A 13991-nucleotide genomic window follows, 5' to 3' on the forward strand; every position below is an offset into this window, starting at 1 on the left:
AGAAATAAGTATCTGAAGTTAGAACAGGAAACTGTACACACAGAAGTTAGATATTCTAGATAGTGCTTTTTAGGTTTTGGTTTTTTTTTTCCGGAGGAGAGAGAGAAATTTTTCTGTTATTTAAGAAAAAAAAAAAAGAGTCAAACCATCATTTTTGTAACATTAAATAAATGCGGAAAAATTTTTCTTACCTTGAAAACTTTTCCTCAAAAATAATTTTCTTTTCCCTTGAAAGCTTGTGATTCAATATGTCATCATTCTTGTTTTAAAAATCATCCCTTTGAAAAGTATTCTAATTTTTCCCCACAAGTTGTACTTTGCTAATTTGCCCCCTGAATTTTTCCTTTGTTCTATGTCGTAGTTCAGCCCGGATCAGGACCAGACTACGCAGTCTCTCTCTCACTCCCCCCACCTTCCGAGAGAACAGGGAGAGAAAATATAAGGAAAAACAGCTCGAGGTTTGAGATAAGGACGGAGAAAATTCTTAAAGTTACCGTCACGGGCAAAACAGACTCGACTTGGGAAAAACTATTCATTTATTACTGCAAACAGCAGGATAATGAGACAGAGAACAAGATAACCTCCATCCACCCCTCCCTCTTCCCAAGCTTAACATTATCTCTACTAACTTCCCCCCTCGAGCAGCACAGGGGGGAAGAGGGAATGGGGGTTGCAGTCAGTTCATCATACGTTGTTTCACGCCGCTGCTTCGTGGTCAGGGGAAGAACTCCTCACATTCCTCCCCTGCTCCATCGTGGGGTCCCACCCCTACGCCACAGTCCTTCGTGAAACTGCTCTGGCGTGGGTCATCTCTTCCATGGGTGCAGGCCCTCTAGAACAGCTGTCCCAGCGGGCCCTCCACGGGCCACAGCTTCCTTCAGGCATCCACCTGCCCCGGTACGGGGTCCTTCACGGGCTCCAAGTGGATCTCTGCCCCTCCGTGGACCTCCATGGGCTGCAGGGGGACAACCTGCTCCACCATGGTCGTCACCACAGGCTGCAGGGGAATCTTGGCCAGGGGCCGCATCACTCCTCCCCCTCCTTCTGAACTGACCTTGGTGTCTGCAGCCATTCCTCACAACAGGCTGGTAGATGTCTCTCAGGATCGTTTTTTACATGTTATTCACTTCTCATCTCCTTTCCACTTCTTGCAGCCGGGCTGGACCGAGTCGGGCCCAGTCGGCTGCCTGGTGAGAGGCCACAGGGTGAGGCCTGCAAGGCCCATGAGGCGTGCGCCTCCCCCTCTGCGCCTCTGCCCCCGCTCAGCTTCTTCACATCTTCTCTCTTTTTTTTTTTTCTGTTTTCCCCTTCTTAAATACGTTATCGCAGAGGCGTTATCACGGGACATTCTGCTACCAATCGACTCGGCCTTGGCCAGCAGCGGGTCCGCCTTAGGCCCGGCCGAGTCCACTGAACAAAGGGGAGCGACTTCTAGCAGTTTCCTACAGAAGCTACCACCTTAGGCCCCCACTCACTAAACAAAACCACGACAGTTCTATCAAGTTTTTTTCAAAGGATACTACAGATATTTAAAGTAACTTTTTTTTTTTATTTGTTGTTTAGTTACCGCTGATGAGTTTTGCGTTTACAGCCTTCAACCACTGGAATGTCTTTATTCAGCATGCAGAACTTGCTGAAATAGATACTGAGGCTCCAGAAGACAGTTTGTTCTTGAAGCACCGGGAAAACTTTGCAATGAAGAGGAAAGAAAAAGCCTCCAAGAAAAAATAAATGCCTTGGGAAATGTTAATTGCTGATACCTCGCAAATTCCCATGTTTCCAGATGCTGGGCAGCTGTGGTTGCTCTCGCATGCAGAAAATTCATTACCTGCTTTTTCCTCTTACAAAGAAGCTGGCATAGTATGTGATGTTTACGTGGCATACAAAATTGCACCAAACTGTTGTGTGGACTATTTTCTTTGTAGAGAAAAGTAAAAAGCAAAACAAAACAAAATTTGCCTTAATGTTGACCTCCTGTCCTTGATAAAGAATATGAGAACCGAAAAATATTTTGGACTCAAGATTTTGGTGGAAAAGCAGAATGTCCATGTAGTTGTACAGGAGATAGGTAGCAGCCCAATCCTATGCTGTCTCCTACTCGTAAAGTCCTAATGACATCCTTCTATTCCTCCTGTATCTGCTGGAAGTGACCCTGTTCATTTTTTTTTTCGTGTTCTTCTGGAGATATTATTATGACCCATCTTTTTTTTTTTTTTTAATCTCGTTTAAGCAGTACTTACATTTCTCTGCAGAATTGAAACATGAATAAAACACTCTTAACTTCTCTTTAGCAGGCATGATTTTTTCCCAAGCCTACTACAGTGAACTAAGCTTTTCTGAAGGAAGAATTTCTGCTCCATATTCCCTGACACATTTTAAAAGAAAAGGAGACAAATGCAGAAAGCTTCTCGCAGGCCTTCAGGGAAAATGTGCTGAAGATCTACGAGAGGATTAAGCTGAAGTAAATAACGGTATAAAATAAATCAAGTGTACAAATTACAGCAGCTGGTTCCAGCCATTCAAATGCCTACCCTGTAGACCTGTGAGCCCAAACCAGATGCAAACATCTAAGAAGAGGTGTCATTCAATTTTGTCTTGCAATTCTTTTACCAACCCCTTGTGTAAATAACAAATTGTCAAGCTGGATGGTGACAAGTGAGAAATCTAAAGAGAAAAAAAAAATTTTCCAAAGGTTTGAGTATTTGATACGTTTTCCAGAAAATGTTTTAATATCCTGGATATCTGTTTGACTTTTGCCTTGGGTAATACAAGTAGGTTTGTCTATTGTAATGTTCAAGTAGGTATTTCATTATTGTCTTTTAAAATGTGATATACTAAAGCTTTATTTTAGGTCACTGTCTTGAAAAATGTGTTTTATTCAAAGTTACTGTATCTCCATATTACGTTTTGTAGCAGACTAACTCCATTACCTGTCTTCAATAGAAGACAATTTTCTTAATAGAAATACAAAATTGCAATAGAAAAAAAAATGAGAAGGGCTTTGAAGTTTTCTACATAACTACTCTCTTTCATTTTGTGTGTGTAGAAATACTGATCTCCACATAGCGTTATTTTTCCTTACATGGTCTCGAATGTAAGAAAGTTGTGTTTATATTCACTTAGAAAAATATATAGAAGATATCTTGACCCTTGTTTCTCCCTGCAGAACTTCTGTCACAGTGGATAAAAAATCAATGGTTGATACAATCTTCTATACAGAAGGCAATGAAAGTGATCTAATCTATCATTGCTATTAATGCTAAGTGGGTCTGTTTCACTGCTCTTAAAACATGTAACATGTTCTCTTGTTCTGTTTTTATTTGGTTTTGATTTTTAATGCTATTCCTCTGAGCTGTTTTCTGCAAACTGCTTAATTTCTTACATTATACAGATTTTATTCAATGAAATGCATATGAGAGGAGTTTATTCACAAGAACATCTACAGTACCTATCAGAAGACTGATGCTTCAGTAAAGCCATTTGTTAATTGTAACAAAATCTTTGGAAGTAAATGGAACCTCTTACGTGATTGTGTTTTCATTTTGCAATGAACAGTGCTCTACTTTAGTGTTTTCAATTTAGGATGAACCTTGTGAAGTTCAACAAGGCCAAGTGCAAGGTCCTGCACATGGGTCAGGGCAATCCCAAGCACAAATACAGGCTGGGTGGAGACTGGGTTGAGAGTTGCCTCAGGAAAACAACTTGGGGCTGTTGGTTGATGAGAAGCTCAACATGAGCAGACAACATACACTTGCAGCCCAGAAAGCCAGCCACAACCTGGGCTACATCAAAAGCGGCATGGCCAGCAGGTTGAGGGAGGTCATTCTCCCCCCCCTACTCCGGTCTCAGGAGACCCGCACCCAGAGTACCATGTCTGGCTCTGGAGCCCCCAACATAAGAAGGACATGGACCTGTTGGAGCAAGTCCAGAGGAGGACCACGAAGATGATCAGAGGGCTGGAGCACCTTTCCTATGAGGACAGGCTGAGAGTCTTGGGGCTGTTCAGCCTGGAGAATAGGCAGCTCAGGGGAGACCTTAGAGCAGCCTTCCAGAAGCTGAAGGGGCTCTACAGGAAAGACAGGGAGGAACTTTTCAGCAGAGCCTGTTGTGATTGGATAAGGGGTAATGGTTTTACAATAGAGGGAGGTAGATTCAGTTTAGACATAGGAGAAAATTGTTTACAATGAGGGTCGTGGAACACTGGGGCAGGTTGCCCAGAGATGTGGTGGATGCCCCATCCCTGGAAACATTCAAGGCCAGGTCGGACGCAGGTCTGATCCAGTTGGAGATGTCCCTGCTCCTTGCAGGGGGATTGGGCTAAATGACTTTTGAAGGTCCTTTCCAACCCTAACTATTCTAGGATTCTGTGTCTAAAGAAATCAGAATGCATATGTGTGGAAGGAGAACGGTAGTGTCACATTCCTTTTTTTGCTTAAGGTTTAATAGTAACTGCTCTTTTGTCAAAATACTTGCAACTTGTAAGAGAATACTGAGTATGCTTGTGTGAAATTTCCTACAGGAATTGTCTGACAGTATCTGGTACTACAATTTAACATCTCAGTCTCTTTCCTCTGAAGCTTAGAAATCGAAGGTGTTCTCGGGTTCCTTCAACTTCTGGTGCAGTTGCAGGCTTGTATGCTCCCAGTTTAGCCAAAAGGCTGTAGAGCAGATGAATACCCAAGCACAACAGCTGTAAAGTTGTAATCATCCGTGCACTTTTCAGAATGATTCTGAGAGTGCTGAGCACGCATGAAAAGTGGGGGCTTTAGGATTCCCTATCCTTTAGAGTTGAGTAACTGAATAGATTATTTTTTCTTGCGTTACTCTCCCTGCCTTGGCAGTCTGCCTCGGCTCTCAAGAATTTTCTGTGCTCAGCACGTCTCTGTGGCAGCGTTAACGCCCCCCTGAGCTTCCTGTAGATAGAGACAAAAGCATATACGGGATAAGCAGTATGCCAAGTAGCCTGGCCTCTCGATGAACCATTTTCTTTCCTCCCCACCTTCCTTCCTCCCTGCTGCAGTTTTGTTTACTTTGCTACAGCAGGGCTCAGGCACAGGAATCCTGAGCAGAGAAACGGCTTCACATGTAGAAGGGAGACATAGGCCTGCTGCAATTTTCTCTGTACAGCAACCCCATAGAGAACAGAGGAAAGTGTACATAAGGCAAGCTTCAAAGTAATTCTAAGAGAAAGTTCACCTTAATAATTATGTGAGGAGGTAAAGAGATGAGATTAAAGCAGATATGAAAAAGGTTGTTCATGTAATTAATATGTCACTCTGCTGAGAAGAGAACTAAGAACTCATAGACCTTCCCCAAGGAATTTCTAAGAGTGAAATCAAATTGGGTCCTCCAGCAAGCCCTTAAAAAAGTAAGGAATAGAATAGAATAGAATAGAATAGAATAGAATAGAATAGAATAGAATAGAATAGAATAGTTCCAGCTGGAAGGGACCTAGAGCAACCATTTACTCCAACTGCCTTACTATTTCAGGGCTGCCCAAAAGTTAAAGCCTATTATTAAGGGCATTGTCCAAATGCCTCTTTTTAAGGCACTGACAGGCATGGGGCATCAACCACCTCTCTAGGAAGCTTTTTCCAGTATCTGACCACCGTCTTTGGTAAAGAAATGGTTCCCAGTGTCAAGTCTGAACCTACTCTGACACAGCTTTGAACCATTTCCGCACATCCCAGCGAGAAGAGATCAGCATCTCCCTCTCCACTTTCCCTCCTCAGGAAGCTGTAGAGAGCAATGAAGTCGCCGCTCAGCCTCCTTTTCTCCAAACTAGACAAACCCAGAGTCCTCAGCTGTTCCTCACAGGACGTGCCTTCCAGCCCTTCCACCAGCTTTGTTACTCTCCTCTGGAAGCATTCAAGTACCTCAAGATCCTTTTTAAATCTGTGGGACACAGAACAGCACACAATACTCCTTTGCCCTTTCTGGAGCTTTTGGGAGCTACCAGTGTTGTCTAGGAGAATCTTAAGCCTTCCAGCTGCAAACTAGAACAAATAAGACTGATAACCGTCTCTGCAAAATGACTAAGACCCACAGGGCTGTGCTCTGGGGAGGGAGGCACTCAGAGAGCACAGGTCCAGCCCCGTGATAGTCGAAGCGGGGCAATAAGGCTGCGCAAGAGCAGAGGGAGAAGTCCCACAATGCTCTGCTAAGGCCGATGAGAGTAAACAGTGGGCATAGCCCCAGGAAGAGGGGGAGAAAGCAGCACGGGTAGGGATAGCAACGCCATCTGTGCTGCTAGTAACACCAAGACTTCTTCTGCATTTTTCAGGCCTTTATTTTCTTTTACTGCATGATAATTAGATTTAGAGGGCTGGGAGGCCTTGAGGGACAGCGCATGCCCCAGCTGCTGGCCCAGCCCTGGTTTCCGCAGCACTTGGGATGTTCTTCTAGTGCAGCCAGCGGGATGGCCTCTTCTTGCCTGGAGAAGGGGCCCTGGCGCTGCCAGCCCTCCTCTTCGGGGGTTGCCATGTGCCCCCATGGGAGCGTTTCCTGCTCTGGCTGGAAGCAGATGAAAGTGCTGCAGCCTGCTCAGGCTCTTCCTGGGGCTCTTCTTGCTCTCTGGGGACAGGAACAGGGACAGAGGAAGGGCTGCCAGGACCCCCACGAAGGGCAGGTGCTGAAGTGCTGGGGACGTTGTCCGCGTTGATTCCTTCGGAGCTGTCAGAAGGGGCCTGAACAGGTCTGGGAGACCCTCCTTGGGAGGCAGCCACAGGGCTGCCCTCCCACCCCCCAGCAGCATGGCCATCCTCCAGAACCAGCAGACGGCAAGCCTCCCCACTGCAGCGTTGCATGGCAATGTCAATAAGCTGCTGCACAAATGTTGCTGCATGGTTTTGGAGGGAGGCCCCCAGCAGCTCGACCAATAGGTCTTCATCCAGACCAAAGAGGACCAGGAGGGCCATGATGAGGTCCTCCACTATGGCTGCATGTGCACGTTGGTCCCCAAAGATCCATCCCAGCTCCTGACGCACCCAGGTCAGAAGAGGCTGGAGGAGAGCTGGGTGGTCCCGGAAAAGAGACGCCCAGGTGTGGGGCTGGAGTCTGCCCAGAATAGCCCTGGGCACTGTCTCCACAGGCTGTGGTTGTGTTGCTGCAGGGCTGTGGGCAGCTGGATGGCCAGGACCTCCTCTTCCCTCGTGTCTGACAACTGATGACGTCGCAGATGGTGTGATGACATCCTCCTCAAAGTCATTGTCTGCACAGAATGAGTGCACAATAGAGAAAATATTCCTCTTGCAGAGGGGGCACTCGGGCTTGCTCACAGCCCACCGCAAGATGCATGCATAGCAGAATTGGTGGAGGCATGGCATCACGTAGCTGGCCTCCTCAAATCTGTCCAGGCATATGGGACAGCGCTCCTCCAGCTCTGCGGCCATATTCTCCACTCCCTGCGGTGGGCTAGGGGGAGCTGGGGGCTCCTTCTCCTGGGTGCTGCAGTAGCTGGTGTCACACTAGAAAAGGATGAGAGTCCACGATCATGGGCTGGCCCAGGGAGAGGTGGAAGAAATGCCCAGGTCCCTCAAGAAGGAAACCCTCCCAGCTTCCCAGGAGGAGGTTTCCCCACACAGCTCACCTCTGCTGCTGTGAGGGCGTCTTCCGGGTGCCCCAGCTGGCTGAAGCTCGCAGGGCCGGGGATAAACCTGAGAGGGCTCTGGGCTCAGTCCCAGAGAGTTGCAAGGAGCAAGTCCTCAATCAGGACACCATCACGAAGGCTTTATGACACATTCCAGCCTCACAAACTGCTCAGCTGGAGTCTGGGCACCCAGCTGGGTGGGACTTGGTGCTCAAATATAAGCAGGGAGGGACAACTCAAGGAAATGTTCAAGGCCAGGCTGGATGAGGCTCTGAGGAACCTGATCTAGTCAAAGATGTCCCTGCTTCTGCAGGGAGTTGGACTAGATGACCTTTGAATGCCCCTTCCAACCCTAACCATTCTATGATTCTATTAATTCCATCGCTAGGTGACAACAGAACCCATTGCTTGGCAACTCAGTGACATCAGAACCCATTGCTCAGGGACGTCATGACAGGCCATCCTCAGACATGGTGCTCACCCCGGCAGCGCTGCGGCCCCAGCACATGTGTCTGCGCTCAGTGCAACACCACTGGCTGCTGCGTCCCCCTATCTCGTGTCTTGAGCTCAGCATTGGTGTTTCACACCAGTCACTGAGGCCTCACTGTGTCTTCCCAGGGCCCTGTCAGGTCACCCTGACTGTGACAGAAGTCTCCAGGCACATATGGCAAGGGGGCTCATTGGATCACACCTCGTGCCTCCCTGTGAGGCCGCAGGACAAAGTCCCACAGGCTCTCCCCACACCCCAGTGCTCTGGGCAGCCCTCTTGGCTCCCCTGCTCCCTCCCACATGGGGTCACAGACAGCACTTGGCACCCTCTCAGGGGTTTTCTCCTGTCTTTCTCCCCTGGCCAGAGGGCACAAGGGTGATTCTCTCTGCTCAGCACCCTTCAGACCTCACCTGGGCACTATGACCCATTGGGGGTCCTGGGCAGGTGGGGAGGTCAACCAAGCAGAGGGTCTCAGGGGAGACAAGGAGGATCTGTGGGGCTTGGGCTGGTTCAGCATAGAGCAAAGGAGGCATCAGAGCACCTCATAGCATACCCTGGTGCCTCTGGAGAAGGCATCAAGGGCATGGGGACAGGCTCTTCCCAGCAGTGCCTGGTGGGAAGGTGAGAGGCAGTGGCATCTTTTGAAAACTAGAGAGGTTTGTGCTGGAGATAAGGAATCAAAACCAAAATATTTATAAGGATCACAAAACACTGGATTGGGCTGCCCAGAGAGGAGATGGGAGGTCTTCAAGAGCCTGGAGGTCTTAAAAAGCACAGAGTGGCCAGAACTCAGAGCACAACTGTCACAAGCCAATTAATGGATGCTTACTGAAGTCCTGGAAGAGAAAGCATTGCAACTGGGAAATGTAACAAAGGTATTCCAAGCTGCAATGTCAGAAGGCCACTTTCTGCTTTCCCTTAGTTCAGCGGCTTTTACAAACATTGATTTAGAATACAATGGAATGGTGTGGAACAGAACAGAACAGAACAGAACAGAATAGAATAGAATAGAATAGAATAGAATAGAATAGAATAGAATAGAATAGAATAGAATAGTTCCAGTTAGAAGAAACTAAAAGCAGAAAATTCTTCCCTAAAGATGTAATTACATGCAATTTCAAAACTGCCACGTATTTACCGTGACTCAGGGTCTCCTAAAAATTAGTAAAACATATGCATGCACTTTGCCCTTTCAGATCAAGATAAAATGGTCAGATGTTAACAGTTCAACAAGCAATACTTTTAGCCTTTTAATTGAGAACAGTATGCAGTATGATTTCATGAACATTTTTGAAAAACTTGTAAATTATCCTTAGTATGCACGCCAGAGTTTGGAAGTGGTAAGTACATACAAGTGGCCTGAGAAAGATGTTCGTTGCTGTGTATGCACCAGGTCATACCACAGGAAACAAGGCTGCACTACTGCTTTAATTTATTTATCAATCTTTACTATTGCACTGGGTAGGAAACAGAGAAAAACGTTTCCAATGAAAGAATACTTGATGAATAAGCAATGTTTTACTATTATGCTTTCTGTCCTTTTTCAGAAGAATTTAAGAGTTAAAAATAATGTTGGCATTTTTGAAGTTGCACTGAAGCTGTTTCAAAAAGCTATTATCAGAAAAAGTTGAGTTTTGGTTTTTTTCATAACCTAGTGATTGACCCTCCTTATCTACAGAATTGTGTTGGGAAGACTGACTTTCTTTGAGAGACTTCACTACTACTGGGGGGAGGAAAAGAGGGCTTTGAGAGCAACATGTGAGAAAATGTCACCTGTGCGTTACCTGAGCCACTTGCTGTTCCTGCATTTCTATATGCTTATGACTCTCTCCAGAACATTGCTCTTCATGTAGCATTGCAACTGGCCGTCACTCCTCTTCCCCACACAAGTACAACCAAGTGTTTGCTCCAGTTGTTTCTAAAGGTCATCAGGCTTCAACTGCAGAATGCAAAGTCCTGAGATATCCTTAAATGCTGCAAATCATCATAGCAGTCATTTCTACCCTGTTTATTGTAGATTATTTTGGAGAGAGAGTGGGACCTTCAAGGAGGTGGAGCTCAGCCTCACCTGAGAGCGAGCTCACTCCCCCTTGCCGGAGAAAAGGGAAAATATTAAGAGTTACAGGGCTAAGAGTGTTTGAAACCTGCCAGAGGTCATTCAGGAGACCTGAGAGAAATTGGTTGTATTTTGTTAAACTGAAAACACATATAGGGAACAGTTAAGTTCAGTGACTCTGGAGTTTCAGGTGGAAGATGTGGGAATGAAACCAAGGTGAGCAGTTGCGTCTCAGAAGGAAATCCCCTCTACATGCTGGATAACATCTCTGAATCAAGAATGCGAGGCAGCTAGAAGGAAATCTGGATTTAGTGTGCGCTGGGAGATGAAGCTTCCCCAGAGGGAAAGTAATTGAGGAAACAGCACTCTGTTGTCTAACATCTGTTATGGAGGCGTTAGCAGAAGGACCTGGAGCCAAACTCAGTAAGCCATGTTTTAAAATGACACTAAGGGTTCACTGAAATCCAAATAAGGCCACTTGCCATACCCTTGGCTCCACAGTGACAGGAAAATGAAAAAGAAAACAAAACAAAACAAAATAAATATATATGTAGCCAAACCTAATTTTAAAAATGCTGACAAAGTGTGTCACCTCTCCATTCCTCTAAGTGTCGCTCCTGGCCCAAGCATTTCCTAGCAAAGGACAGGCATGGAAACCACTCTTTCAAAAAACGGAGCTGGTCATGGGGTTATGTTTGTGCAGGTTGTATGTGCTTGTCAGAGACAAACAGTAATCCTATTTACTTTTTAACATAATAATGGTTAAAAAGGAAATGCATTAGTATTGCTTCATAATTCCAAGTTAATTCTTAGAAAAGTTTTATGATGTTTGGCTGTATAGCTGTATTTTTTAACCTTTAAAGCGTAGTCAGGTAATTATGCAAGAATTATGAGGGAGGATGAAGGAATAATGAGTTTTCTATCCTAAAGAATGCAGATAATACTTTCAAGTTTAAAGATTTTTTTTTTCCAAAAAAAAGGCAACAATTCATCAGATATTTAAGATATCTATGTTTAGGGTGTTCCCTTTCTGATGTTTGGCAGTTGATTCAAAGCAAAGTGTGAATTTTATCCCACATGCTGAATAAAAGATTACTTCCTTATTCCTTCTTGGTTGTTACTATACACCATATTTCTCTAGCATAATATTCTTAGATATTGGTATACAGAAGAGGAGGTGCTGTTTTGCAGTGGCATATTTAGTGGAAATCACAGGCAAGAAAAATAAGCTACATCCTGAAAAGAAAGGCAGCAGAGAAAGTGACAGATTTTGTTGCTTTAGGTCTTCAGCCCAGAACTTTGAAGAGGATATCTCGCAGGTTCACTGTTGTTTAGTTGTATGCATATTTTCAGAACTAAGTCATCTCTGCAAGATGTTGAAGCAATTTTTGGCACAAGGCCTGAAAGAATTATTCAGATGTCTTTGAACTTTTTGAACCAGTTGAGCAACTATTTGAGCTTTCAAAAAGGTTGGAAGATGAACAGATTCTTAGAGTTTGCAAATGTAGTTCTAGAAAGGCATAGGAGTTTTCTTTTGCAGCCAGTGTATTAATATCCTAACAATTACCTTATTTGTATTATACTACTTTCTTTATAAGTCTACCAATTCTAAAACATTTTTTTATCAGTAAGAATATTAACTCAAGTTCTTTTTCAGTACTCTTGTCCTCTTTGCAGTGGTTAACATTGTTTGTCATTTTGATAATGCTTGAAGAGAAGTATACAGTATTTACTTTTATAAATGGGTGTAGAACCAAATAGGAGTCTTTTATAAAGTCCTGTCCTCTGCTGAGTAGAGCAGATCCCATTAAAGTCGGCGTGGATGAGCAGTTATTTATCCCTGGATGGAATCTGTCCCTTTGTGAGACGCCATTTGGAATGAATACCCAAATCTCTTAAACCATGAGGAACTAAGCTTTAGGATTCCAAAAATTCTTCATGTGCAAGGCAGCCAATAATGAAGATAAAACAATTTTGCAATGATCCAAGTAAAAATAATGGCCAGGAGAATATTAACAGAGTAACTGAAACTTAGGAAGGTGTAACTAAAAAACACTGATTACCTCCTTGTCCTGCTTAGAGAAATTTCTAAAGGTAATGTAATTCTAAATGTAATTTCTAGCGGTTAAGCAGGAAACACTATAGTGGTACATGTAGGGCTTTTACATGCAATTAAGAACCACATGTAGACTCAGTGTACTCAGTGCAAAAACTAAACTTGTTTGGGGAAATTAGTGCAAACGGTACCTACACATTTGGGACTGCTAATGTCCAAATTCCCAATGAGACACACACACACAGAGATCATGATAGTCATAAATCCAGAGTCTTATTTGGCAGAAAACAAAATGCAGGGGTATGAAGCTACAAGCATACACATAGGGGTCCTTGAAAACAGTTACTGATTAAAAAAAAAGGATTCCTATTACAGAACAAATAACCATATATTTAATCAGTCCTTTGTTAATTTAGCACTTGAGAAGAGTAGTAGATGGCTGCTTCTCCTGGAAGCAAAACAGACGTTCCAGAGAGCCATGACCTTGGAAATCCCACCAAGAGCACAACCATCAAGAGCTAACAGCTCTTTCAAGAGATAACAGCTCTTCCTAGCTCTCTCTAGGTACTGGGAGTAGTCTACAGATAAGACTGCATGACCAAGCTTGGAAGCAGAAGTACGTGAAGATGCTTCCCCTCCCATGCCCACCATAGACATTGTCATCCCTGAGTTGGCACGGGAGAGTGTCCCTTTGATTCAGAAACATATGAGATTGACTGCCGACCAAGCATATCCACTCTTCTTTCTTACTAACAGCTCCTGCCCGACTACCCTTGGTCACGGCTGCACAAACCTTGCTGTTTAATCCTTGTGGCTTTGGATCTGACCTTCTGCTTCAGCCAGCATGGCTGTGAGTCAAGGCAATTGCCTGGGTTCAAGCTGGGAACTCTGCCTTACAGCAGGATACAGCCACTGGGAGAGGGACACACGTTCACATAGGAAGATCAGATTTGTATTGTTGATTCTTGGTTTATTTAGTCTTCTCATTCATGCTGGAGTAGTGAGCTGATTCTTCAGAGAACTTGCTTGCTGGATACTGGAGGCAAGAAAACAAAACAAGATTTAAGTCACTGAATCCCAATGCAAATAAACAATTCTTCATTTTCTTTAGTTAACTTCAGGCACTCTTGCATCATTTAGTGAGGATGTCAATGAATGGAGTTATTTTATGAGCATCATTATTCTGTGAAAGGTAGTTATTAATAAAAATATTCACTTTTACTGAACTACAGAGGATCTGTACAATAAAGCTCTGCATCTAGCATAGGACCTTTCTGAATAATTTTTCGTGCACATACCAATGCAAACAAAGAAGTACATGTGGTTCTAGGAAGGTTCATCAGGAAAACATTGCTGGTAAGAGACTCCTTATGCCATCTTGCTTTTTGCTGGCACACAAAAGAAGAATGTTTATAATGATGTTACCAGTAATTTAAAAGGTAAGAATCTGCTAGTGATTTCTGCACCTAATTCAAGTTCTACTTCTATGCCCTTTCAATGCATGAAGTAATTCTTAGCTTATAGCAAATTCTTGACCAGAAAGGTGTATTACCTACACACACCTCAATGTTAAGTTTCTCAGCCAACAAGAATTGATATACCCTCATATGTAAGAGTAGCTACTTATTCCAACGCATTTTTTAAAGTACAACTCCTTGTATGCACGTGGTGATAGATGTACAAAGGGGTTCAGTGACTGCTGAAATCTCTGCCAGGAATTGGCTGGCTCACAGTAATAATCTCAGAGTGAGAGGGCCTACACGGGCTCTGCTCCTGTGCTTCTGGGAAGACTGCCTCTTAC

General features: G+C 44.3%; 1 protein-coding gene and 1 long non-coding RNA gene across 2 annotated transcripts; both read right to left on the reverse strand.

Annotated features, from left to right (window-relative positions):
• Positions 1-127: 127 nt before the first annotated feature.
• LOC147596338 (uncharacterized) lies at positions 128-3523 on the reverse strand. The gene is made up of 2 exons (XR_015261451.1): positions 1489-3523; positions 128-343 (listed from the first exon to the last, which is right to left on the reverse strand). It is a non-coding gene; the product is annotated as an uncharacterized LOC147596338 (long non-coding RNA).
• Positions 3524-6401: 2878 nt separating this feature from the next.
• On the reverse strand, positions 6402-7415 carry LOC147596339 (E3 ubiquitin-protein ligase Topors-like). The gene has a single exon (XM_086771357.1). It carries the CDS (start codon positions 7389-7391, stop codon positions 6402-6404), a length of 990 nt encoding a protein of 329 aa, XP_086627483.1. The 5' UTR covers positions 7392-7415.
• Between the last annotated feature and the right edge of the window lie 6576 nt (positions 7416-13991).

Source organism: Chlamydotis macqueenii, chromosome Z (assembly GCF_036417535.1).
Source record: "Chlamydotis macqueenii isolate bChlMac1 chromosome Z, bChlMac1.mat, whole genome shotgun sequence".
NCBI lineage: Eukaryota > Metazoa > Chordata > Aves > Otidiformes > Otididae > Chlamydotis > Chlamydotis macqueenii.